Source organism: Epinephelus lanceolatus, chromosome 7, assembly GCF_041903045.1.
Source record: "Epinephelus lanceolatus isolate andai-2023 chromosome 7, ASM4190304v1, whole genome shotgun sequence".
In the NCBI taxonomy this organism is placed as follows: Eukaryota; Metazoa; Chordata; class Actinopteri; order Perciformes; family Serranidae; genus Epinephelus; species Epinephelus lanceolatus.
In genome coordinates, this window is record NC_135740.1 from 27,881,564 (window position 1) to 27,908,902 (window position 27,339).

The following is a 27,339-nucleotide window of genomic DNA, read 5'->3' on the forward strand; positions in this document are numbered from 1 at the left end:
AATTTTCTATCCATACATATAAATTTTAAATATATTAAAATTATAAGGCATCTTTGAGTAAGCTGCAAGTATCATTTAAGTAGCCTATGTCGTGGCCGGCCGAATGTCCTCTTTTTTGGAAATCAAGATATGGTCACCCTAACTAACCAGACCTGTAAATGGACTTTGTACTGTAAAATCGGTGGAGACCCTCTTTAAGAAATCTTAGGAAGAATTCTGGTATTGAGTATCAACTGACATGTTAAACTGAGAGGTGACTTCATAGCTTTTTGTCTTTTCTGACACATTACTTATTAAGCAAACACTGCTGCAGTGTTATAGCAGCGCACTTTCAAGCAGTCAGCTAAGCCGTAGCCGGTAACTTCTGACGATCTGACTGCATGTGAACGAAAACAGCCATCGAAGCTGAGGAGTCTTGGATGCATCTGTCAATCATGTTAATCACTGAATTGTGGTGAAACTAGTTTTCAGAGATATATTTTAGTGTACTGTTTAGCTGTAAAATGAGAATGTTGGTCCAGTCAGAGGGCGGTGTTGGTGCGTCACTCGACTATGTCCAACATGGCCGCCAGGTCAAAAACTTTCTCATTTTACAGCTAAACAGTACACTAAAATGTATTTCTATAAACATTTGAGGCAAGAAATAGACAATGCAGTAACAGAATCTTGGTTCATATTTAATCAATTTGACAGTTTGGCCCCATTTCAAGAGCAGTGACTGACATGATTGACAGCTGTGTTACAGACTTCTGAGCTCTGATTGGGTGTTTTTGGTGCAAGCAGTAAATTCTAGCAAATGTCTTCAGAGGAAATAGGAGGACGAGGGACATGACTTTTTCCACAGCCTTAAATAATACTGTGTGAATATAGTGACAAAAAGTGTAGCTTTAGCTTTAAACCAGTAGTTCCCATTGTGGGGGTCTAATCAAATTTACTATTCACAGATTAATCAACAAAGAATATGATATTTAAAGAAAGCTTTTCCTTTCTGTCACACATATATTTAATTCTACAGTGTAGGATTTTCATATTAAATGTGGCCAAAGTTTCAAATAATGAGGTGAACCTATGTACATGTAATCCTTGTGAGCAAAAACTTCAGGCTTCAGACTGTTCAGTTTACTCTGACTCCAACAGCTTTAGCTACAAGATGACATCAGATCCTAGCAGATTTCTCTATATGGTCATTGGCTCCTGGCGTGCTACTGCAGTGTTTATATTACAGTACATACACTGCTACATGTAGCAACATGCTAACATCAAGGAAACATGTAATATTGGTTAATCTCTCCCAGATTTCCGATCATATTAAGAGGCTTTTTTTGGTGATTTGTCACATATAAAGTACAGCTATTCTCCATTACAGTCACCTCCTGGCTGCAATGTTGGTGCAGAAATGCAGAGATACTAAAGACCTGGAAACACCAGTCAGAGCAGACGGGAGAGGGACTCAGATAAACAGGCGCTAAAACAGAGCGCCTCAGACAGAACGGGATCACAGGTGTTTCAGCACAGACAGTATGAGGAGAGAAAAAAGTGTTTTTTGAACATTAAAGCATGTTCTCATGAAAACCCAAAATACAAGCATGAACCTGAAAATGAGCATAATAGGTCCCCTTTAATTGCAGCCCTGCTATCAAGAGGTCAGCTAACAGCTTTTTCCTTGAATTTTCCTTTGCCAGAGTTTCCAGATGGAGACTGTTTTTGATCAGTCGTGGCAGCTTTTACTGCTCACACTAACTGCCCAGTGTTTCTTCAAAATAAACCAGAACATTTTAGTGAAAACACTATGGTGATACAATATTTTAGTCAGCTTAAAAAAATAAGCATAACTGAATAGAGTATCAGTAACTACATGAGTGATGAAACTGAAGATGAATGTCCTAGAAACAAGAAGACAGATTGTAGTTTTAATTTTGTAGTTTCCAGAGTGTCATTACTGCTGCTCAGTTCCTTTTATTGTCTGCACTGAGCGTTAAGGCTCTCCCCACAGTCGCATGTTGCGTTTCAGATGTCCGGGAAGCTGTAGGAGAATATTTTTTTCAGAACTAAAACACCTAGAAAAGCTTTTCCTGTCATGTTGAATCTTCAGTTTCGTCACATTATACACGCCGCAGTGGAGTGCCACTTAATAATTGAGTGCCATTTACTTTGCTCTAAAAGGAAGGCAGTAAGTGACATTATTGTGGATACCTAGATGAGTTTCTGCTGGTTGTAGAATCTGGGCTGGAGAGGGAAACTGATCTACTTTAAGAAGAAAGAAAAACAATTTAATTAAATTGTGCATGTTTCTGTGAGGAAGAATAAAATGTTCGTGTTGCCTTCTTTTATGTAGTTATTTATTTATTATCTATTCATCTGTTGTCTAACCTTTATTTATCTCTTGAAAGTCAACTGTGCAGCTTGCTCTTTTTTAACATCCTGCATCATCACTGTCACACTTTCCTCCACATTCACACCTGCAAACAGTCCAGTAAAACCACACTAAGGTAGGTGGATGTTAAACAAACACTCACACACTTCATACTCACACTTTGCTGGGAGGCCGTAGCCACAGGTGATCTTGGCCTCTCCGGTCTCGCAGCCGTGAAGGGAAGCACACTCTTTTTTCAGCAGTGGACCTGCAGCGCGGTGGATCGCTCCGTCCACTGGAGAGGAGAGGACAGGAGATTCAGAGAGTTGGCCTACTTATGTGAATCCTCTGCAATCTGACTACTTATAAGGAGTCTAAATGTTTGAAGTCCAGCAGACACATTTACAGGTGTCAAAGCTTAGCGCTCAAAGGACCAGGATGATGTCGGTATTAGTAGTGAGCAGTTGAATTTCCCATCTACTGCAGGTTGCCAACTTTTCCCCCATAATCCTGCTTTTTTTTCACCCCTTTTAATAAATCAAAGCATCTGTCTCTCTGTGTGTCAGTCTATATAATGGATTTTAGGGCCACTGCCTTAGTTAATTACTCCATTTAATGTGTTATTAAGGGCTCAGCTGACTTTGACTTTTTGGTCAATTAGTCTTTATTAATTACATTTTCATAAATCTGTATCTATCTTTGATCCACACCACATCTAAAGACCGTGACTGTGTTCATTTCCAGGAGGGCAATGATGCAGGAAAAGCAATTTTACAGCTGTGCCAATTTACCAGTTTCAGTCACAATCTCTGCGCCCCTCCCAGTTAGACACATTTCCTCAACGTTAATATTTATACCATCTTGAGCTCAACAGCTTTATTATTGTGGTTCTCAGCATTATGGACCCAGGAAAGCAGCGTTTCACTTTAATGAAATCACACTTGGAACAAATTAAGATAAAACAGGAACAACAGATTTAAATGCTGCAATGCCACTACAAAAAACAAAAGAATTTACAATTAAGGAACAATTCTTCAGAGCCAAAATATTTTACTTAAATTAACGAAAAGAAGATAAGAGATGAAAGAAAGAAAGAAAGAAAGAAACAAAGAATAACAATTTTATACAAAGCTTAGTTTACAGTCAGGTCCATAATTATTTGGACAATGATACAGTTGTTGTCATTTTGGCTCTGTACACCACCACAATGGGTTTTAAATGAAACAATGAATACCTGCTTAAAGTGCAGACTCTCAGCTTTCATTTAAGGCTTTTTTCAAAAATGTAGTATGAACCGTGTAGGAATTACAACCATTTCTTCACACAGTCCCCCAACTTTAAGGGCTCATAAGTATTTGGACAAACTAACATAATCATCAATTAAACAGTCAGTTTTAATACTTGGTTGCAAATCCTTTACAGTCAATGACTGCCTGAAGTGTTGGACACATAGGCATCATCAGATGCTGGGTTTCTTCCCTGGTGATGCTCTGCCAGCCCTTTACTGCAGCCGTCTGCACTTCCTGCTTGTGTTTTGGGTGTTTTGCCCTCAGTTTTGGCTTCAGCAAGAGAAACGCATGCTCAGTTGGATTCAGGTCAGATGATATGACTTGGCCGTTGCAGAACATTCCACTTCTTTGCCTTAAAAATGTCTTTGGTTGCTTTTGCAATATGCTTCAGGTCATTGTCCAACTGCACTGTGAAGCATCGTCCAATGAGTTTTGAAGCATTTGGTTGAATCTGAGCAGATAATGGTGCCCCAAACACTTCAGCTTTCATCCTGATGCTCTTCTCAGCAGTCACATCATCAATAAATACAAGAGAACCAGTTCCACTGGCAGCCATACATGGCCATGACATAACAGTACCTCCACCATGCTTCACTGATGAGGTGGTGTGCTTTGGATCATGAGCAGTTCCTTCCCTTCTTCCTTCTCTTGTCTTCCCATCATTCTGGTAGTTGATCTTTGTTTTATCTGTCCATAGTATGCTGTTCCACAACTGTACAGGCTTTTTAGATGGTTTTTGACAAACTCTAATCTGGCCTTCCATTTTTAAGGCTAACCAATGGTTTGCATCTTGTGATAAACCCTCTGTATTTATTCTAGTGAAGTCTTGTCTTGCTTACAAGAGCAGCAGGATGAAAGCTGAAGTGTTTGGGGCACCATTATCTACTCAGATTCAACCAAATGCTTCAAAACTCATTGGACGATGCTTCACAGTGCAGTTGGACAATGACCTGAAGCATATTGCAAAAGCAACCAAAGACATTTTTAAGGCAAAGAAGTGGAATGTTCTGCAATGGCCAAGTCATATCATCTGACCTGAATCCAACTGAGCATGCGTTTCTCTTGCTGAAGCCAAAACTGAGGGCAAAACACCCAAAACACAAGCAGGAAGTGCAGACGGCTGCAGTAAAGGGCTGGCAGAGCGTCACCAGGGAAGAAACCCAGCATCTGATGATGTCTATGTGTAGGCTAACCTTATGTCTAGGCAGTCATTGACTGTAAAGGATTTGCAACCAAGTATTAAAACTGACTGTTTAATTAATGATTATGTTAGTTTGTCCAAATACTTATGAGCCCTTAAAGTTGGGGGACTGTGTGAAGAAATGGTTGTAATTCCTACACGGTTCATACTACATTTTTGAAAAAAGCCTTAAATGAAAGCTGAGAGTCTGCACTTTAAGCAGGTATTCATTGTTTCATTTAAAACCCATTGTGGTGGTGTACAGAGCCAAAATGACAACAACTGTATCATTGTCCAAATAATTATGGACCTGACTGTATATTACATCATGATGTGACATTACATTTCATAGGATGAAGGAAACCACCAGGGCTGCCGCCTAATAGTCGACCAAACGTTAGTCCACCAGAAATGTCATCAGTCAGCAAAATTTAATTGGCTGTTTAGTTGCAGAAAAATAAAACAAACAAAGAAAAAACATGGAACTCTATTAGGAGCTGCTGCACCTTTTCAAAATAAAAGTATCTGCGGTTAATAACGTGTCAAGCAGGAAATCAGGGATCATTTTGAGAAGGTGAAGGACGAACCCAAGGTGATATGTAAACTCATCTTCATTGGTCGACTACAAACACGACGTATCATCTGAAACATGTCAGTAGCTACATGCCCATTAGCCACTTAGCACAATCATTACTGCTTTGCCGACAGCGTCATTAACAGGCGGCTCGCTCAGTGTGTGACGTGCACTTGTAGATAAAATATAGGCCTATATTAATGAAGGTTCATTAGTACGGTTTTGTATTTCTCTGTAATGTAGCACAGTGTTAACAATGTTACTGATACTATTCTTTCTCACACCTTCAACTCAAACCATTGTGTTGTCCCGCCCAAAATATATCATTTAATAATTAAATTAATATTGTAAACATGTGGGCGACTAGTCAACTAATGGCCCTAAATGATGACTATTGATCGAGGGAAATTATAAGTCGGGGGCAGCCCTAGAAACCACACACATATTCCAGTGAAGTGTTGGCCGCACACTGAAGATTCAGATTAAATCTGGAGAAGAAAGCTAAGTGTGCTTAGACATTAAAGTAAAAAGATAGCATCGGAGCATCTGAATGCTCGGCTTTCTTCCCTTTCTTGTCACATTCAGACTAAACATCAGGTCTGTTAATCATCTCACAGAGAGAGGAGAGAGATCAGCTTTATTATCCCACCCGGGAAAATTCATTATCTAGACAGTGTAAAATCACAAGTTTAGACTGTGCCACTTTGTCAGGGAACTTTATGAAAAGCATAATCTCAGGCATTTTAAGCCTTTGTATGAACATTATCAGAGTAGAGATGACAGGAAACAAGGGAAACGAAAGATGAGGAATGACATGCATCGAAGATCCCTACAACAATAACATCATAGCTGCTCAACATAAACCTGGCAGCAACTGTTTCCCTCAAAATGTAGTTGGCAAAACAACTTAGTAGTATACACTATATATATATACATACATATATATAGATATATATATATATATATATATATATTCAAATGCTATGTTATGACTATGTTTATATGCACAAAATATCAGGGGTTTTGCCCTTGTTACAAAAAGGGCAATATTCCTACTAAGCTGTTTACATGGCTAATGAAAATTATTCATGCATGCTCCAACTAATATGCCCTAACACAGTGGTTCCCAACTGGTCCAGCCACACAGTCCAGATTTCTCCTTAGTCATTAGTTCAAGGTCCACAGAGTTTAATACACTGGCATCATACTTGTGTTTGGCCGTGTCATTGAGCTAGTTTGCTGTCGCAGTCCAGAAGCTGTCTGTTAGTCACTCACTCTACAGCAGGAAACAGCACTTTGAATAAAAGCTCTCTGCTGAAAATTCACTGTACGTAAAAATAAAGTGTGTTTTTTACAGACTTGACATGTTTGCAAGTGCGGTTCATTCAGAATGGACTCACAACCCACTTTTGCACTGCGTCCCACCAGTTGGGAATCACTGCCCTAACATGTCATTTGTCAAGTCAAAATATGGAAAAGTGGAACAGCTGGAGCCGTATGTCATTTTTTTCTTTTTCACATCATAATAGGATTTTTTCAAAGCTTTCCACTGTTGGCGGACTTGAACTGTGCAAACATAGCCTCCTTGAAAAGGTCAGTGTTGTGATATTTGTGCATATCCAAAAGCCTGTTGATAGGTTTCTTCATCTGACCAAAGACGTGGGCTTTTCTATTGGTCCTGCATCTCTACTACAGCCTTGCAAACTGTAGTTGGTTTGTGTACAAAGTATCCATGACAATGCACAGCACTGATAGTAAACAACCAAGAGGCTGTGTGTCACAAACTGTGATTAAAACCCAATCGTATTCTGAATGCACTGTATACATGTCCAAAGAATGCTCCTAAAACCTGACTAATATCAGCTTATCGCATGCCTTGATTGGAAAATGCTTCATGCGGAAAAAGGCCTAATTCAGAATATCCAAACTCAAATTCAGACTTTGAGTAATAGAAGAATATCAGTGTGCATGTAAATGTGGTCATTTTCTCACAGTGCTGTCAGCCAGTCTGCCAGTAACTCACCAGCACTTGTCGCCTGCTCAGATCCTGGCTCAAGACTCTGCTTTTCTTTTGAAATAATTCAGAGGTAGGAGTCTGGCGTCAATAATTCATAATTAACCCAGAATAAAACACATCTGTCAGGAACAAGTTTGTCAGAGCACTGTGAGACTTGTCAGCACTTGGTGAAAATAGTACAATAACACCCATCCATATGTCACAGCTCAGCGCGTTGGCCTGTGGCTCTTATCTCCGTCTGACTGTCTACAGGCCAGCTGTTACAGCGGTGTGTTTCGCCAAACTGAGTAGCTCCAGGCGGGGGTCTGGTGTTATTTGAACGATATTGTGTTAAGTTGGCATATCGCATGTCGTGATGAGCTGTAGTATGCCGTGTCATGCTGTGCCATGTTGAACTGGGCCACACTGTGAACTAAGCACAAGTGTGAGGTTGTGAAAGGCGAGTTCTGAACACTGGCTACCTCCTCAGGGTGCACAGAAACAAGCTTAGATACCATGCTCACGCTGCTTGTATGTGTGCACGTGTGTGTGCACAAACCATTGCTGGTGTGTGTACTTCCTTGTCAATGCGTATGTGTGCCCATGTACAGATGTATCCCTGTGTATATTCGTGTGCGTGTGAAGAGTCCTTGAGGTGACACGCACACACACACAGTGCACACACTAACTTTGAAGCAGCCAAACTCTGAAATAGAGAACAAGTGTGATAAGACGGAGAGATGGAAAGGAGAAGGAGGGAGGAAGGGAGGGGAATAAGGGAGAGAGCAGCAGATGTAAAAATAGTCTGGAGGGAGATAAGGAAACAGGCACGAAAAACAGAATCAAAAGAAAAAGAAATGGAAATTGAACTGAAACCTAAACCAACAATACCTTTTGTTTTGTGTCATGCTTCATGTTTGGCAGATACATCAATGGGTATGTTCGTAAGGGTGAGTGTGGGCATGTGTATGTGTGTTAATGGTGAAAACTGGCCTTTACCCCCGTCTTTATGAGAGGATTGCACAGCCTTAAGCTACAGCAATGCTTCTCGACCTGACAACCTCTCTGCTCAGGCCCACACATACACAGCTGGACTGAAATGTGTGTGAAATACCTACATAATGAAGCCCGCACACATCAACAACAACACACAAGAGCACATATGCAGGTGTGTACATAGAGCTAAACACTAGCAACAGCACTGCACTAGCAACATGTGTCCTAGTATAGAAAAGATGTTGGGAAGACAGTTAATTTAGTCGCTGATCCCTGGATGTTATAACACTTAGACGCCTGATTAAAGTGTTGTTTGTTCATCCATCCTTTCACTTTAGTCATTAAGTTACTCACTCTCTTAGTACGACTGCACACCTACAGTCATTAAGCAGTCCCTCCAGGATTTCAATGTTTTCGGGATTGTTGCGGCCTGAAATGTCTGATTTCACGGCAGCTTTCATAAAAAAAATGCAATATTTATAGACGTTTTTTGCGATGAAATTCCTGGGGCAAGTGAAAATTGCAAAAATAGTTGTGATGCTTTCTCATATTCAGAGGTTATTCTTATGAGCATTCACTGTTTACCACAGAATTTGAATCTGTTTGTGATGGTAGGAGGGTTGGAAGAAGCCACAACAACTGATCGCAGACAGTAAGCTGTTCCTGTCGTTCAAAGCAGTGCTGAGGGAAAGTCGCCGTGAGCTGCTCTTTCCCTGCTCTCTCTGCCCAGTTAGCACGAGCTAACAGCACAACTTGATCTCATACCTACTTGTCATATCACTCAGCTTTGGCAGAAGCTTCACAGCAGCAGTTAACAGTTGGCACAGAGCCGTTAATCTCACACTGAAACAGCTCAACTGTGTCATTAACCCTGTTAATAACCGTTGGGTAACATTAGCCATGTGATGCTAACAGTTAGCCCTGTCACTGTCAGAGAGCTCCAGTCCTGCAGCAGTAGTCACATGATAAACAGAGAGAGATACGCTGTGTGTGCAGGTCTATTTTATTTTATTTTTATTTAACCTTTATTTAACCAGGTTTGTCCCATTGAGATCAAAGATCTCTTTTAAGAGAGAGACCTGGCCAAGAATGGCAGCACATATAGTTTCACCACATTGTCACATTAAACATAGACATAAGAGATACAAATAACAAACAACTGAATTTACACAATCAGGTCGAGATCAAATAAAACATTTACACTCATAAAGCCTGGATACTATGGGATTTACCATAGACTTAAATACATTCAGAGATACCAGGCTTTGGAGTTTGAGCTCTGACTGCAAAGTGAAATGAGATTTTTTTCATTTCAAATAGTTAAAATTGCAGTTAAGTTGTAGTGGTTGGACAAAATTGCAAGGTCTCACAGACCTTACAGGGACTGGCTGAATTTGCGTTGATTGTTGCGATCGCGATATCCTGGAGGGACTGTTTAAGTATTTGGGTTACAGTTGGAAAACTCAATCAACCCAAATTATTTCTGCTTTATTCCTCGCAGACATTCCAACAAGTCCTCCAAATTAAAACAGATATAGACAGGTTTTTAGCTTTATTTTATCATTATGAAGTAAATGTTGACTGAACAATATAATGGTTATAGTGTTTCCGGTTTGAACCCCCTGTTGGGGGAGCCCATATGTGTGGAGTTTGCATGTTCTCCCTGTGTCAGCGTGGGTTTTCTCCAGGTACTCCGGCTTCCTCCCACAGTCCAAAGACATGCAGGTTAATTGGTGACTCTAAATTGGCCGTAGGTGTGAATGTGAGTGTGAATGGTTGTCTGTCTCTATGTGTCAGCCCTGTGATAGTCTGGTGACCTGTCCAGGGTTTATCCTGCCTCTCGCCCAGTGTCAGCTGGGATAGGCTCCAGTCCTCGACGACCCCTAACAGGATAAGTGGTTCCAATAATGAATGAATGAATGAATAAAACTGGTTCTCTATAAGCCTCACTCTCACTATGCAGTTCTGTCTGCCACTGGGTACGATCTCCCAGGAAAAGGAAGGCTCGATTAACGGCACAAAGGAAGTGCATCAACCATTATGTACCTAAAACAGGAAGAGGATAGCGCTGTTATTTCCCTGGTAGCTATCGGTAGCTGCTCAGAGTTATCAAAGGGTAGCATTGTAAGGTCTTGCAGTCACTATCTCTTGCAGTGAAAATGGCAGATGGTGAAACAACCGAAGTAACTGTGGAAGCTGTTGTAGTAGCTAGGCTCTGAGAAAAACGGAAAGCGATGCAGTTGTCGACAGCAGCACCAACAATAACACAACTTGGGAAAGTTAGGGTGGAGTTGAAAGGTTGTCTGTTTCAACTTTACACATAAAATACACATATGGTTAAACCATCAGGTATTGGCACAATAAGAATTGGTAAGGTTTAGGGATAGATCATGGTTTGGGTTAAAATAAGGACTCTGTGGACCTTTGTTGTCATGGTAACAATAACAAATGTGGTTAAGGTTCTGGAACAATCATGGCTGTGCTTTATAAAGCTGCGTTGACTCACTGTTGGTAACAGAAAATGAAAAGCGGCCTATCATGTTGAAGTCTGATGTTTTGTTGCCTCATACATCCAACCTGATCTCCTCCCTGACATAGACTCATGTAAGAGAACTGAATGCCGTGTTCCAAGATAGCACTCCCATAAAAACTGCCCCTGAAACATGGATTTTTGGGCCAGTGTGCCTCACGTGATGAATGCAGAAGTTGCAATATGCAGCTATAATCAATAAAGCCAAAACTGCTTCAACACTGTTCCTGGGGTCTTGCTCCCTATGCAGAATTAGTTGCTCTATAACATTGTGACCTTCCGACTTTGTTCCCATTTTTATTACTTTGGTTGTCAGAGGGCTTTGTCACATTTATGTAAACATGTAATATTGAGGCACTTGCTGAATTAATGTTGGGAGGTCAGTCTCAGATATACAAAGACATATCACTGTAATGTCCTTCATGTTGTTTCACATTTCAGGTGGTGCACAACTTCAAAATGCAGCCAACAAATCCTGTCCTTTCAGCTGCAGATAACGTCAGTTTGACTACACACTCTGCCAAATCACAATTTGCGCAGTCAGCTGAAGAAGCCTTTGTTTTTCTCATGTTTAACTTAGATTTCTCCTTGTCAAATGAAGATGAGAGATTGAATAAATCACCTCCTCCCCCTCTCTCTCTGGACACAGCCTGAACATGGTGAGCAGGGTTAATAAATGTGCTTACACCTATTCAGTCTCCCCGTGACTCCCGCCTTTCAAATATAAAGCGCTGTCCTTCTAACTAGATTCACTGAAGACAGCCCATGTTAGCTTTCTTTCAGACTGTGGTAACTTCTGGCTCTGTGGGAGCTGGTGTAATAGCCCAGCATGAGCACTGCACGCTACTGAGTAGATTCAGACACTGTTCTGTCACTTCAGTGCAGTCAGAAATATGAAGGGGGAATTCATGAGCAGAGGGGGGTGAAAATGAAAGATGCGCTTGAAGTAAAGCTGCTCCGGCAGTACTTCTTCATCGCAGCCACATATGCAGGTGTATTAGTGCTCAACTATGGCAATATTATCTATTACTTCTACAAAATAATATCAACTGAGTCCATCTGGTCATGCTGCGAAGAGCAAGATAACTGAATTTAAATCGGTTTTCCTCATGAAATATTTAACTTTGAACTGAATAAAAAGGGGAAAATTATTATATATATATCATATTGATGCTGCACTGTCACATATGTTTGTCACGATTGCCATTTGTGGACTGCATCTCTAATGTGCCTGTGACTTGTGGTGTTGGCGACACAGTCATGGCTCTAGGTAGAGATGGGAATCGAGTTCAAGTTGAGAACTAGCTCCAAATTTTCCAGTGCATCAGAATCACATCCTTCCGAGCTTATCAATTCCTTTTATTGATGGTGGCATATTTTTCAGACAATTGTGCTTTGCAAAACAATAACATCAAATTCATGCATCTACACTGCTGGAAACTTGCAACAAGAAGGAGTCATGGTGGAGAAAAAGAAATGGATGAATGCGTTCATGACAAAGGATGATTACAGTGCTGTTTGTGATGTCTCTAAAATGATCATTTCAAGGAAGTGTAGAAATGCCAGCAATGTGCTGAAACATCTTTCTTAGCAACATGAGCATAAATTCCAGGAATGCCGTGTATTTGACACCTATAGAGGGTAAATATCCTTTGGTATATCACTAGCAACACACAGGAAGGCTTAGGATGTCTTTTTTTTTCTTTGACTAAGAAAAAATGAATGCTGAACAAAAATCCTCTCATTCCATCTACACTGTATTCAGACCTAAAGATAATAACAGTTGCACTGATGCTGAAAACCAGGGGGTTAAAATGTTGTCTGTTTCCACTTTAAACAACAATATGATGTGGTTAAGCTTCTAGGTTATAGCATAATAACAAATTGTAAGGTTTAGGCAAACATCATGGTTTGGGTGAAGATAAGGACTTTGTTGAGGTTTGAGGACCTTCGTCGTCAGTGTGGCAATTATAAGTATGTGGTTAAGGTCTGGGAACAATCATTTAAGTTTTCATAGTCATATCTGGGTGTGATCTCTAACTTTCCATCTTCTGCCACCTTTAGGTCAAAAAATACTTTGGTTTATGACTTAATAGCTGCAAAACTAATGACATTCCCTCAGCTGTACTAATGTTTAATGCTAATTAGCAAATGTTAGCATGCTAACACACAAAACTAAGATGGTGAATATGGTGTGCATTATATCTAGACATCAGCATATTTTTATTGTTGCTGTGAGCATGTCAGCATGCTGACATTAGCAAGTAGTTCATAGCCCCACTGTGCAAAAGTACCAGCCACGATCTCACTCCCAACTTTTTAAATACCGTCACTTTGTCAGTTGACCTCAGCAGCAGACACCGACACTTTTAGTGGCGGTATGACACGCACTGGGTGGCATCTGTTTCTGACACAGCACGCATCTACCTACAGTATGAGTGAGAAAGTCTGTATAGGGAAGGTGGGAGGTGAGTTGGATGGGTCAAACAAACTCTGGACTTTCACCCAGGAGCCCACTGTTCATGTCCCATGAAACCAAAGAAACCAAAAGTCAGTTGAGTTAGTTCAATAACAGCATAGTGTGCTAGTATGAGTAGTGTGCAACACTAGTGACACATGTTGCATGACGTATGTCAGATAACATTACATTAGGTTAGTTACAACATACTCATTTTTAGCCAAACCTCTTTTCCAAACTTGACCATGCACTTTTGTTACCTAAACGTAAGAAAGTTAACATAAAAAAAGTGTTTTACCTACCTATGAATTGTATTTTGAAAAATATTGCATGCATTTAACAATCTATCCAAATGACCAAAACTGACAATGGAAGGGTACCTAGCGCCCTAAGTGTAGGGCCACTGACCGAGCGTTGACATATGGCAGGTACATGTTGAAAGCACAGCCCCAGTGTAGCAAAAAACAGTGCACGCTGCAGACACTATTATCTAGTTTCATAGTGGGAATATTTAGGCCACTGTTTTGTGCTGTAATTAAAAAACAGTTCTGATGTCAGACACAACTTAAGTTTTGTTTTCTTTGTTATATGACCTGAATGGGTGCTATTCACTTGTGGGGTGGATCTCTGATGTGCTTGTGACTTTACTTTATGTGTCACTGAAATCACTTCCCTTTGGAGATAATAAAGTCAAACTCACACTGCCTCGATATACTGTAAGTGTATTTGTGTATATATATACACCGACGTGCATGGATACTGCAATGTATCCTTCTCTCAGACAGTGGAGACCAAGGAAAGCCCTAACCAAATTAGCATCCCTGCAGTGTCAAAGGATACTTCATGTTCATACTCCACTGACTCCATCGCATGCAAATAGAGTACCTGAACTACTCAACAATCAGCCATAATTGGCTACACCTATTGCCACCAACAGACGTCAACAGATTATAATGAATTAGTCATGAATTTAATTTATATTACTAGACACTAAAAAAATCTTTTAGGAAGTGTCAAACTCATTTCCATATTAAAAAAAAAACAGCATTCATTATTTAGCCCTCATTACCATACAAAATATCACATCAACGTTTCCTGCCACTGAAGCCCAGCCTTCCAGGGAATATGAGATGGGACAGAGATATAAAAAAAACAATGGAGAGAGATGGAGAGACTCACACAGAGACAGCGAGAGAGGAGACGGGGGACTGAAGAGCGCGGTTGGACAAAGAGAAATGGGTTTGGAACGGGATCAAGTGTAAATGAGGGTGTGTAGGTGAGGAGAGTGAGGGAGGCTAAAAACAAAAGGGGAGGAGATGAATGGTAAGCGGGGGTTCAGAGAGGAGGAAGCATAAAAAGGGATGCAATGGATGGATGGATGCAGAAAATGGGTAGAAATGAGTGTTTTGGCCTCTGTAGGCCAGTGACCAGCCAGCTAAGCAGGCGGCTGACCAGTTTAGGTGTTATCGTGCCTCCCTCACAGGCTCTGTATTGACTGACTCTGGGGGGGAGGGAGAGGGAGGTAGCCGGAGAAGTAGGGAGACTGGGAAGTGATAATTGGCGATATGCTTACCTGGCGAGGAGCCTGCAACCCCCAGTAGGGCACACAAACAAACACAGACACACACACACACACACACACGCACACAATGCCTGCAATGTTATATGCCAGGACAAGCTTCAACCCCACCACCCTTACAAACACACCCACGCAAACAAGAAAAAGCACACACACACACACACACACACACACACACACACACAGGTAGATTGACATTAGAGTAAAACCAATCCCGAGGTCTCTCCTATGGAATACTAATATGGCTGCCCTTGCCAGCTGACCTCTTATAGGCCAAACAGGCTGTCCGTCAAACTAATGGGGCGGAACGCTGGCATATTGCTTTCCCACAATCCCTCAGCAGAGCCAGGACACTCATTTACTTCAGTCAGCTTGTTGCCAAGGCAACATTTAGGATGGGTCTGGTGGTGGATGCACGCACATGCATGCACACTGCTTTACAGAAACTAGTATATATGTAGTTGTACACACAGACTTAAATATGCAGCAACCTGTTAAAAGCTATGAACTTATCCACACACATATACACACACACACACACACACACACACACAAACACTACTGTTGCGGTGAAACAGGCGATTTTTATGCATGCGGCTGAGACACTGACAGCACTGTCTGTATGTGGAAGGTACACTAAGTGCTCTTTGCCTCTCGTCTCGTCTCCGCGCCCCAAAACCAATCTTCTGCTCTCTCCCTTTTATTCACAATACATGCTCTCTTGTTCTGAAAGGCAAGCAGACAAGCCTGTCCTCCGCCTGCATTTATTCTCCTCATCCAGACAAGGAGAAAGCACAGAGGAAGGCTGCAGACACACAGGGACCACAGCCGAGAGACTTCCAGAGCCGGGTATCAAACCCCATCCTCGTTCTGGAGGATTGATTATAGATGTCAGGCAGCACACAAAGTCAGTTCTGCAAGGAAATCCATAGCTAGAGAGGATTTTGTTCTTTTTCCTCCCCCCACCAAATTAACAAATGTAAGTGGATGAAATTTTAATTGGGATTGTGCTCATCTATTGTGTGCTGAGTCCGGATGTCTTAAGACACCTAAACCAATCATATGCAGGCACTGTCTTCATGGCTGGTTCACATCCTGTGCACTCTGTCCCCACAGACCCAGAACAGGCTCTCTGAAACCAGCTGCCTGTTCGTAACTGCGTGTCTCTGTTTGATCTGCATGTTGTTATTATACAAGTTCAGCACAATGCTGTAAAATACAGTACTCAATTATGAATCAAAACGTACGCCTTAGGTATCAACGACAAGATTCTCGTTATTCTTATTTATTCATTTCATTTGTGAGGTGACCGTGTAGAATATTAAACATAAATGTTACTATTTGATGTATCAGAGTTAGCTTTTAAGCTTCATCGTCAGTCCCTTGACAGGTCACAATTAAAACATCTTCACATTGACAGAACGGCACTCAACAAACAAGACAGCAAGACAAGACACATAATACAAACACAAACACACACACACACACACACACACACACGGGCTCCACCCTTACTCACCATATGTTTGAGTTAAAGCAAGACTATTGTTCAGTGGTTACCAAGTTGCAGCTTTTCACCCACTGGACACTTCATGTTACTGGTAGTGTTGTCACGATATTGGAATACTGACATTTTTAAATTTTTATTAACAGATAAAAATCACCTGGGTGTAACATGACAATGATGGATTTTCTTTTCTTGGGTGGTAGCAGAGACCAGCAGAGTGACTGTTGTAAACATTAACAATAGGAGAGAGCGAGGAAGTGCAGCTGGTACCAGTATATCGATACTGTAACTGTTTCAAATATAGACTCACTATGTATCCATAAATTGATATTTGTGACAAAACTGGTTATGAGACGAGTGCATCATTAACTTTAACACACTGCAGCCTATTGGATAAACATGAAGACATCCATGTCAGTGCTCTAGATGAAAAATGAACCCCTCTGTATCAAGAATAAATCAAAGTCTGAGCTCTTCTAAATGTATTAAATGCAATTCAGATGTTGTTTTGGAAATGTGTAAAGATACTAAAATATGATTCGGAGCTATCACCTTTTCATTGTATTCTAGCAGCCAAAGTGGACGAAGCAAGGAACAGCCTTAACGCTAAACTCATTAGAATTCTCTTGCACATAGCAGGGAGGACTATTCTCAAATTTTGGATCTCTAAGGACGTCCCTGAACTGGACGAGTAGTATAGGAAGGTATAGAGTGTGCCAGGGCTGACGTCAAAACCCGGAAGTTTAGCATAGCGCTGGTTCCCGGAAGAGAAAGTGAATGTGATTTTTCCATTGCGTTTTGGATTATGTCAGAAAATAAGCTCTGTGGCTAACACAAGTTTATGATACTTACAGGTTTTGTTCAGCAAGATAATCTTCACATATGAACACCTTTCATACCGCATTTGAAGCTTAACTGCGATCGCCAGAAGTAAAAAGCTAACGTTAGGCTTTAACGGACTACATGACTACTCCACGGTCACATGACTCTTGACGTCACCGCCACTAAGCTTTCAACTGATTTCGGCCGCTTTATTTTAAAAACATTGTATAATGGGGAAATCGGACTGTTTCAGCTAAATAAGAAGCTGTAATGGCAGACTGCCAGCACTCTCGCCTGTTCGGGGGTGATGACGTTTAAGGTCCCCGACAGGGTTTGTAGTCGTATTGAGCAACTTGTTAACAACCGCCTTTTTTACGACACGTAAAAGCTTCAAAATTCACAAGTAGGGTATTTACTGATGTGTTTTATGTCGTAGAACAAAACCTGAAACTCGCTTAAGCTTTTGTTAACCACAGACCTTATTTGAGGCATTTTACCAAAATCCCATTCAAAAAACACATTGACTTTTAGACGAGAGAACCGAAAGTGCTAAAAGCGCTAACGGAGTTCCGGGTTTACTGGCACACTCTATGGAGAATTATCCCTCTGGAAAAACTGACTTACAATCTTCATGACATTACTGAGGGATTTATCTAAATATGGCAACCTGCCTTGGACACAATAGACCTCTCTGAATTGGACTTGGTTACGCTCGATGATAGGTTGTTGCTCCTGCTGTTTTTGTGTTTGGTATAAGGTGGTTCAAATTGTGGAAAAAAGTGGTTCTGTGAATATCCAGCCATGGAGGTATTTGAAACTGTGGCTGGAACCTAATAAAGATCCAGCTTAACTGTGTATCGACAGATTTATCTATCATATGTCATGAAGATGCACCATGAAAGCACAACAACGGCATCGTAAAGATGATTATTTCCTGGTCTTCAGGCTTAATTCATAACCTAGTTTAAAGACTTAACTTATCTCAGTTTTTGTGTTAAATCAAATTATCATGCAGCAAATATGGGGTCAAGTGGTAGTCCAGCAGTGGTGTTCCCAATTTCTGTTCAATGTGTACAGAAACTGTATACATTGAACAGAAATTGGGTGGAGACGAAGGTTAATAGGGGCTATGTCCCTGTCCATACTGGCCGTTGTATCTTCATTTAGTGACAGCAGTAACAAGGACGAGGGACAAAATCCACGGCAGTCATTCGAAGCCAAAATACATTCCAAATCAAGTTCAGCCAGACCTAATGTGTGGCTTTAGCAGTTTGAGTCAGCCAAATCAAAGTCAGCGATGGATGCTGAAACATAGAGAGAAAATCTCTGTAACTAGGGATGCACTGTATCAGTCTGATGCTGTGTTTATTTTGCAGATTGAGTGTGTGAGTCCACATTAAATACTATTTCTTTGTCAATGTTATTTTAAAATGTAATGTTTCTTCCATCAGTTTTTAAGAGCTTCATGTTTCCAGACATAAAATTACTATTCCACTGAGCTCCACACAGTGAGATATAAAGATTTTAAAGATGGGAAAAGAGAGCACCGGCAACAGATCAGTACTTGGCCTCGGCTCACATACCCTGCTGGAGGTACCGTAATCGTTAGGGGAAAAGGAGTAACAAACATCAGATACACACTTCATTTGAACTAAGAATTCTGCCTCTTACAGTGTGCTCGCTCTAGAAAAGGCTCACTCTGTTCATGGCCAGTATAGAAATGATTACAGTGTCTTATATCAAGGCGTCCCTTAACCTTTCAACATGACAGGTTTTATACTGATCTGTTTTTAGTCCACAGCAGCTCGACTGAACAGAAAGCATGAAGACAAGGTAGATCACGGATAGGTTAACATGTTAAACTGTAATGAAAACCTTAAATAATGTAAATACTTTTATTGTAGCTTGAAATGTGGTGAGTACGTTCAGCTTCTCTTTTTTATATATGCTCATATTTTCAGACGTCTGATGACATTGCTGTGCAGGCCACAAACCTGTAACCTCAATGCATTACACATCCCAAAGGTACATTACTGACACATGGTGACCGAAAGGAAGAACTAAATACAAACTTCAAAGTGTGAGTAGTCCTGGCTCAAGCAAGTGTATGTATTTTTACATACATATATAAATAGAAAGCTTGTGGTAAGTGTCTGGCTGACTGAATCCCCAATCATCATTTAGGATTTCTTTTCTATTTGGAAAATCAATCACAGCAGTGAAATGTTGAAATAGCAGATAAGCTCTGGAATAAATGAGCAACTGCAGCCAGTGGACATAAAAAAATGTTAATTTCCTGCCCTTGAGTTTGTTGTTGATCTGTCGGAGCTCAGCACCCCTCCAGATTGAAGAAAACAATGTCGGCAGGTGTGCGTTTGATCTCAGTGAATGACATTTACCCAGGTACCCTTGAGACTGAGTAGTAAAGCACTGTAAAGACCTTTTGTTGCCTCAGCCCTGATGAAAAAAACTCCTCACTCAAGCTGAATGAATGAATGCTTGGTTACTCAGTGCAGAGTGTGATCTCAGCGAATGGAGATGTATACCAAATGATTTTTGGTGTGTTTTTCTACTCGTCTTGGTTCTCGCATCTTTAGATTATCTATTGGACCTTCATCGCTCTCGTCTCTCTCGTCGTCTCGCTCTCACCATCATCTCCCCTCCCGTCTCTCTTGTTTGTTCTATTCTACCCCTTGTCTCTACGCTTACCTCTCCCTAATTAACACCTACTGTAGCCTCTATCTGCCTTAGCAAACCCCCAAGGACGGAGCTGGAAAGAGAGACGGCGAGAGGGAAATAAATACAATAAAAAAAGAGATGAGGGAAATCAACTGAGCAAGAGAGAAGCTGTTACAGAGTGACAGAAGCAGATAAAAAAAAACACTGATGCAGATTGTGGTTGTTGGATATCTAGCCCGTTGCTGAACATTTTTAGAATTAAAACAGGTAAACCAATATAGACGTGCTTTTCATAGGCACAAATGCACATGGTCTGATGCATACACCCATTCATGGCCTCTCTAGAAACCATCTGTCTTTGTAGAGCCATCAGAGACTTCAGGACAACATCAAAAGACGCTGTACATCTCAAAGTGCTTGACTGTATGTAGTGTGTGTGTGAGTGTGCGCAAAGCCACAAGACACAAGAGTGTGCTGTCCATTTTTATGGCTTGAGGCTCAGCTGGTGTATATCAGTAAGGGTGGAGCCCGTGTGTGTGTGTGTGTGTGTGTGTGTGTGTTGTGTGTGTGTGTGTGTGTGTGTGTGTAGATGGTAAGGAGTTACTGCTTCAACAGAACACTTCAGGCAAGCAAATGCACCCTTAGAAGCAGACAAATGCACTGCAATGAACACACATACACATGCACACATACAGGTGTGCCACTAAATATGTCACCATGGAGACTGGAAAGCAAAAGCACACACACACACACACACACACACACACACACACACATACGCGCACTAACATACAAATTAGAAGGTTAAAAATGGCAGTCCAAGTGAGCTGGTCTAAAAGGCAAAAGCTGTTTGCCTAAATGAAGAAAATGAAAACAACCACAGGCCCAAATTTGCAAGCATTAACACACACACACACACACACACACACAGGTGGAAAAGGAGCGTGTGTGTGTGTATATGTTTTAGTGAATGCAACTGCCGCATTAGCTGTACAGATTTATTACGTATCGATTAAGCGTGGACGTCCGACATCACGCGCACGCAGCAAAGCACTGAGTCAACAATACACTGAAAAATGACTGTTTATATCCACAGCACTCCACACCCATAAATTATGAACTATCGACTTTGCACCTGCACTCACACACAAACACACACAGGCAGACAGGCACACACAGCGCGGCATGCAAACGCACCTTGAACACCTGCCACAACAAAGAACTACCTGCTACCAAACACAAAGAAAAATACAGACAGCACACAAACACATAAACACACACTCTCTCTGGCTGGTACGTTACACTGCATCATCTGATTAAAAGCAGGACATTTTAAATTATTTGGTGTCCAGAGAGGGCTATTTGCACCACAAAGCTGCACTATTAATAACAACTGAGGCGTACGAGCATCTTGGCAAGCAAGCACAAACACACACACAACCAACGGATCAGACAGGTTGTGACTTACCTCCACCTCCGCCGAGCAGACTCTTGTTGGCTGAAAGAGAGAGACGAGAAAGAGGGAATATTCATGAAACAAATGACTAGAGCCGAAACAAACAAACAACAAGTCAACTGGTGGATTCTCAGAGAATTATTCAAAACGCAACACTGAAGTCAAGGCTACACTAGTAGTTTTGGTTTCTTGTTTACAACAGGGAATTTGCTCTTTCATTACATCCAATGTGTGTAAAATCAACAACACGGAGCTGAAAGTATAAATAAATCAATCAATTGAGGGAAAATATATTGACAAATGTTTCAAAAACCGATCCAGTCGGTTTTCAAGCAGGAATACTAAATACTACTCCATGGTTCAAGCTCCTGTGATGTGAGGATTTTCTGTGTTTTATATCTGAGTATCTGTTGGGCAGCACATATGAAAACATCGCTGCGGGCTCTCACAACTTCTGGTGAGGATTTTTTTTTTAATAAGTTTTTGATTTGTTAAATACTGTAACTTTTGAAAAAATAGCTTCTTTCGTACAACTGTCACTGTATCCACAAAATACTAAATCAAACAGAAAAAAATCAGACTCCTCTTACTACTCTACACTTCTAATGACCTCACTGCACGTGAATGAAAACAACCAATCAGTGCTCGAGGAGTCTCTAACGCAGCTGTCAGTCATGTCAATCACTGCGGTCAAACTGTCAAACAAGGCAGCGCTGATCAAATGTGAATCAAAATTCTGTTACTGCCTATTTCTTGCCTCAAATCTTTTCAGAAACATTTTAGTGCACTATTAAGCTGTGGGCGGTGCTTGGATTTCACTCAACTGTTTCCAACATGGCGGCCAGGTCACTAACTTTCTCATTTTACAGCTAAACAGTACACTAAAATATGTTTCTAAAATCATTTGAGGTGTGAATTAGACAATGCAATAATAGAATCTTGATTCATCTTTGATCAGCGCTGCCTAGATTTAAAGTTGACCACAGTTCACGAGCAGTGACATGACTGACAGCTGCATAAGAGACTCCTCAGCTCTGATTGGTTGTCCTTGGTGTGCTTAGTGAATGCGATTAGACGCAGTGGGAAAAGAAGGAGTGACATATTTTTTTCACAATTATCTGTCTTGTGTACTTCTCTCAGAATATAGTTACAGCAGCTATGACACAGTTATTTTCATGAAAGTTACCAACTGTAGCTTTAACAGATGATGACAATAATGCACCCTAAATAACGACTAATACAAAATACAGCATTGATAACAGCTGAATACATCGTTAAATGTGGCTTTGATTGCTTGTTTGCAACAGAGAAATCACTATTTTGCTCCTTCTAATCAGTGAAAAACACTCTTTTGTGGCCACAGACACCGACTGGGCTCTGCACTAAGTTGACCTTTAACAAGAGCATTCAAAAAAACAATACAACACCTCATCACCGTTTTTATTAACAGCTGAGTTCAGAGCGTTTCTTCATTTGCACCGTGTGTGGGCGTGATGCTCAGAATGATCTTCAAAGACTTAATCAAGTTTTACATCTAATTAGTTGAACTTTTGTGTACTAAAATTACTTTTGCTTATATTTACTTGCTGGAGGGAAAAATAATGTCTCCACATTTGTCCTTCAGAATGTAATTTGTTATTGGTGTCAGCATTTCTCAACAAGAGTGGTTCTCAATCCAAGTCCTCGGGGCTCGCAGTGCTGCTGGGTTTGCCAACCAGCGAGTTAATTGCATTCACCTGGCATTGCAGGTGTAACTCAGTCCCTGATTAGACGGGTGGAATGAGAACCAGCAGGCTCCGAGTCCCATCAATGAGGAGCGAGAAGCATTGCACAATCAGAAGGAGTAGCTCCACTGCCTGCAAAGCTAATGAATAAACTCATGCTGAGGCTACAGTCCAAAGGAAAATAAACAACTCTGGGAGAAGAAACAGGCAGCCAATAGGGTTCAATTTGTCTTTTACTATTGCAAAAAGTCAATCATACAGCGACTTTCTACCTGGATAACAAGGAGGTGATTGTAGCTTAAATAAAATAACAATATAATGAGCTCTTTTTTTCCAGCGCGGCAAGAAGAGATTTAATGCTAGGAGCCCAGCTGACCGCTGTGTCCCAAATCATTACCTTCCCTACTTGAATCAAGTTGCTGCACATGTTTAAAGAGTGTAAATTGCTGGCAGGGTGATAAGGCTGGCTGCGGCTGCTCCTGACATATGCGATATCCAAGTGTTTTTCTCACCCACATATCCATAAACGTGTGGAGTCAGCATTGCTAGCCCGGAGACATCTGCAGTGCTCCCAGCAAACTCAAACCTGACCATAAACTCATAAAAATCATGTTTTCCAATTCTTTCCCTGCTTGTGGATCAAATTTTGGTTGCTGTGACCATGTTAGGAAAATCTGGTAAGCACATAATCTCTCTGCGAGGGACAGTTACAAAGTTACGTCAAAACGAACACACAGGAGACGTCTCTCATTTTAGTTACTCTTTGCCAGTAGGCACTGTGCCAACTGGGTACGTGCTCAGATAGTGTATCAGGCAGGTTTAAAGAGGGAGGCTGAGAGACTAAATCCCACAGCTGTCTTTCTCTCTCAAGAATCCTCTATACTCTTCAACATTTTCACCATCCCCCACTGCCTCACTGATGCTAAATCGCACTTAATTTCAGCCTTTAAATACACTATACTTCTCTGTGTGTCTCACTAACATCTCCCAAAGTGAATATCTCCACTCTCTAATTTGAAAATGTGCAGCTTCACACAGCATGAGTTATAAAAAAAAAAGGGAAGTTATATAATGTGACAGTGTGAGACAATTCCAGGTGCACAGCTTGTTTAAGAGTTGATAGATCTCATAGTGAAGTGAAGTAAAGCTCATTCAGATGTAAAAGCACAGACAAATAAAATGTCTCCATTAAATCTCCCATTCATCGTCTGATGATTAGCTGCAGGCTGTACATAAGAGTGATATCATTTACTGGCTCGAGTAAAAACGCGTCCGTGTTGAGTAACACGCCCAAGGCCGTATAAGTAGCTTTGTATATGAGTGGTTCCTTTTTAAAGAAAGACAAACAAAAAACGATGCATCTCTGACACGGAGCACTGGACTGAGACCACAGTGTTCAGTGGAGCTGGCAGTGGAGTGAACTGGCGACAGTGGGACTGGGATGCAGCTACTGCAAGTTTGCATCTGTTATCTCCCTCCTCTGTTCTTAGTTACTAGTTTTATACCAGTTATTTACAAAATTTTGCACCATTAAGAAATGTCTTAGGTAAAACTTTAGTAACGTGTGAGTCAGTTGCTAGGAAACAACTGTCAAACCTAAAGAAATGAAGCATGTAAATGGTAAGTTACAGCAGCATCACAAAGCCTCCAAGAATAAAAGTGCCAGGGGGCAAAACGATACATTAAACATATCTGTCAAACCTACATAAATGTATGCATTACTTTATTTATTAATACCTGCCTTCATGGAGACTTGTATGTTTCAGAGATAGAGGTGTTCGTACAGTTTACCCCCACACTCCCCAGTGATCATTTGTATATGAATTACTCACATTGTGTTACATTTAATTCTCACATGCCTCTATTCTTCCTCTACTCTACAATAAAAAAGAGAAACAATTTGATGGGGTTATTATGTATAGGTTATTATGCAATGGTTTTACTGGTCCGGCCCACTTGAGATCAAATTGGGCTGTATGTCGCCCCTGAACTGAAATGAGTTTGACACCCCTGGTATACAAACTCTTGTGCAGTATGATCCAAGTCTCATTTATCCAGTTGTATGCTCAGTACTTCCTAAAGAGAACCCAGCAAGAAATAGTCGTGATTTAAAAGTATTGGCTATATTTAGCTCCGATTTAGTCTAGCTACATGTAACCCAAATCTAGCCGATTTAATTTTGAAATTGATTAAATGTAATTTTTGCCATTGCAGATGGCGTGCGGCATGATATTCAATCACGTATGGAGAGTCAACAGTAATTAAAATATGTTTATCTCCATTTTTTGGACATGGTCTCTACATAGCCGTATAATTGATGATGTCTACACTTTGGCTATGGTTAGACGTCTACCAAATTTTCACTGACAGCCCAAATTCAGCCGTGATTTAGCCTAGATGTCAGGTCTTCATGTAGACGGCTATCAGACGTATTTTAAACCAAAAAATGCTTGCTGGGAAAGCTCTTTCCAACAGGCAGCTGAACGAAAAGTGAAACTTACCTACGCTCTCTTCAAAGCCAGACTCCACTGACAAAAAACAGTAATTTCACCTCACAGAACACAGGAGCTTTAGTCTACTGCTGCCTCGATCAGTTCATTTGTTTGTGTTACTGTGTGACATAGGTGTTTTAAAGGGTTTGATCAGATTCAGGAGGCACAGAACAACGCAACAAAATAACTGATTGAGGCAGTGGTAGACCAGCAACTTCCTTGTTCAGCGAGGTAAAATATTGTGCCCGGGTGCCTGTAAGTTCAATTCATTAAAAAAAATTTTGGGATTCTTTGTTCAGGCATGTGAAAAAAACAGTTTTCCTCACAAATTCAACACAAGGTAAATACCTGATTCACAAACAGTCATTTTGGGGAGTAAAGTAGTCCTTTAAGTGTCATGATATTAGCACTACATTTTGCAGTTGGAGGTATTTGGGGTTAGTTTTGTGAAATGTTTCTCAAAATCTTCCGAGTTTACATCATTATTAAACAGCGTTTAATCAAGTGTACAGTCAGACATCTAAACAGCTGGGATGCTTGCTGGGAGTGGTTGGCTTCCCTTTCGGCTCAACATGTCACCAGAGAGGTGGTGAGATGTTTTTTATTTAACACCCGTTGCAATTTTACCTCCAGCACTGAATTTAGCGGTTTGACTTTCTCATGTAAATTCTGAGCAGATGACAGATGTCATATGGGACCAGCGGTTGCCTCGCACTCAGTAAAGAGACTAAAAGGTTGTCACAGTTGGACCAGGTGGATAAATCCTGGCCAGGAAAACAGCACTAAGGAGTTCCTTCAGTGCACTTTAAATGAAAAATATGCCCGCGGATGCTTTTACTGTTATGTGCCAGTTTATGATGTTTAATGCATTTCAGGACTTATCTCGCAGAAATTTATTTTAAGCGCCCGCTTTCCTGCTCCCTGCCGTGTCTACGTCTGTCAGTTGATGTCCGACATTTCCTATAATGTCATCGCAATAAAGCCCCGAGAACACACTGGCATAGCGATAGTGAAATTCCTCCACTCAAAACACAACATGTTTTATAGCTGCATTGCCTTCTGGATTACTGAGGGTGCCATCAGTTCAGAAATCTGTATCTCTGTCTCCTCTGCGATGGATTCCTCCCAGTAAAACTGATGAACGTTCGCTGCAAAATGGTGAGCAAATAGAAGTTCCTCTCTTTCTGTCAGAGGGACTGGCACCAAAGCCTGATGTTGTAGATTGCTGAAATCTTCTTTTTTCGCAATCATGCTCTATTGTGCTGCTGGAAGTGTCTCTGTGAGAGCTGATACTGTCTGTATTTGGATAGCTATCATCAGAAATAAGGACGATACAGCACCAAATGTTAACAAAATGGCCCCAGAACCTCAAGACACTGCCAGCAGAGTAGTTTGCATGGGAAAAAAATTGTGTTGTAGGGCGGTGATGCTTCGGGTACTGGTGAGACAGTAAATACAATCCAGGAAGTTCAGTTTGGGTAGCAGGGAGGAAGTAGAAACACAGCTCACCTTACAAGGAAATCTATCAGAAATGTGGGCATAAGAGCGTTTGATTGATTTTGTCCAGCAATTTTTTCTTTCAACTTTTTCTCATGCTCACTTATAAGGAGTGCAACTGAGGACAACACCATGAATGGCTTTGAGGAGAGAGTGTCTGAAAGTGTGCACTGCTGTGGGATCTAACAAATCAAGACAACAAAAGAC

General features: G+C 41.0%; 1 protein-coding gene across 3 annotated transcripts in view; it reads right to left on the minus strand.

The window, feature by feature from the left end:
- macrod1 (mono-ADP ribosylhydrolase 1) overlaps positions 1-27,339 on the minus strand; it is a 169,623-nt gene that overhangs the window by 58,924 nt on the left and 83,360 nt on the right. For 2 of the 3 annotated variants that reach the window (XM_033630860.2, XM_033630852.2), the window contains exons 4-5: positions 21,432-21,461; positions 2,532-2,648 (exon numbers count right to left, since the gene is read on the minus strand). In XM_033630860.2, coding sequence (XP_033486751.1) covers positions 2,532-2,648; positions 21,432-21,461 — 147 coding nt within the window. The remainder of the gene's footprint in view (positions 1-2,531; positions 2,649-21,431; positions 21,462-27,339) is intronic. The other variant, XM_078169384.1, reaches the window with a different exon arrangement.